At 58.4% G+C, this 954-nt stretch overlaps 1 protein-coding gene across 1 annotated transcript in view; it reads right to left on the bottom strand.

Annotated features, from left to right (window-relative positions):
* Nucleotides 1–351, bottom strand: part of ACA1_238740 (cytochrome b-like heme/steroid binding domain containing protein) — a gene marked incomplete at both ends in the record, with an annotated part of 2138 nt that extends 1787 nt beyond the window's left edge. Inside the window, one exon of the mRNA XM_004335284.1 lies at nucleotides 67–351. Within this exon, the coding sequence (XP_004335332.1) occupies nucleotides 67–351 (285 nt within the window). The remainder of the gene's footprint in view (nucleotides 1–66) is intronic.
* Nucleotides 352–954: the final 603 nt, after the last annotated feature.

The raw sequence follows: 954 nt of genomic DNA, 5'->3' as shown, positions 1-954 counted from the left end.
CGAATGCCGAGGGCGCCGGCGGGCGCCATCAACAATCGATGCTGCGGTGGATGAGCCGGGTGCCACTTGACCGATGAGGAGGGGCTTGAGATACTTCATCACCAGGGCGGAATCGGGGTGAAGAGCCCGAAACGAGTCCGTGGCATCTTGACCCGCGTAGTGGTAGATTACCTTGCCACCGGGATGGCGCCGGCCGAAGTTGGTGATGTCGTACACCTGGTCGTTAATCACCAGCCACGAGCTCTCGCGCGTGTTGTGCTTCTGCACTTCGGCCCACTCGAGCTGCTCGAGGCCAGTCGCGAGTCCCTCTCCGGGCAGGCGGAGAACGTTGGATGCAGATGCGGTGGCCATCTTCGCCGGCGTGTGGAGGCACAAAAGAAAACGAACCAAGGTCCGGAGCAAACTGAACCCGTCGTAAAGACTTCGCAGAAGAGACCAAGCAATACAGCTAAATAAAGTGAAATTAATGCGCCGTAATTATTATTATCTTTTTTAACCATTTCACTTTATTTGTACAAATAAAGGCAATGGCGACTAATATGGAAGAGCGACACACACGTCGCTTCAACTACAAAAAATCTAGAACAAGGGCTTGCCCGACACCACGGTTTGCGGGGTCTCAGCCTCGCTCTCTCGCTCTCTCGCTCGCTCGCTCTACTTCTTCTTGCCGTAGTGCCTCTGCTTCTCCTCGAGATCGCGAGACATCCACCAGAGGGCGCCCTCAGTGGGGCAAAGGTCTCGGAGGAGTTGGAGGCCTGGCCGCCGAACTTGCGGACGGCCGTGCGCACGGCGGCCTCGGCGGTAATGAGGGCCTTGTTGAGGGTCTCGGCCAGGGGGCTGGCTTCGAGCTGGGCCAACTCGTTGGTGGCCTTGAGGCCCTTGACGCCGGGCAGCTTGGCCTCCTCGGTCAGGCGGTACCTCTCGGCCTCGTAGGCCTTGATGCTCTTGTTGACC

The sequence above is a fragment of the Acanthamoeba castellanii genome, assembly GCF_000313135.1.
Source record: "Acanthamoeba castellanii str. Neff unplaced genomic scaffold scf7180000084763, whole genome shotgun sequence".
Classification (NCBI taxonomy): domain Eukaryota; phylum Discosea; order Longamoebia; family Acanthamoebidae; genus Acanthamoeba; species Acanthamoeba castellanii.
This window is presented reverse-complemented; position numbering and strand designations above follow the sequence as displayed.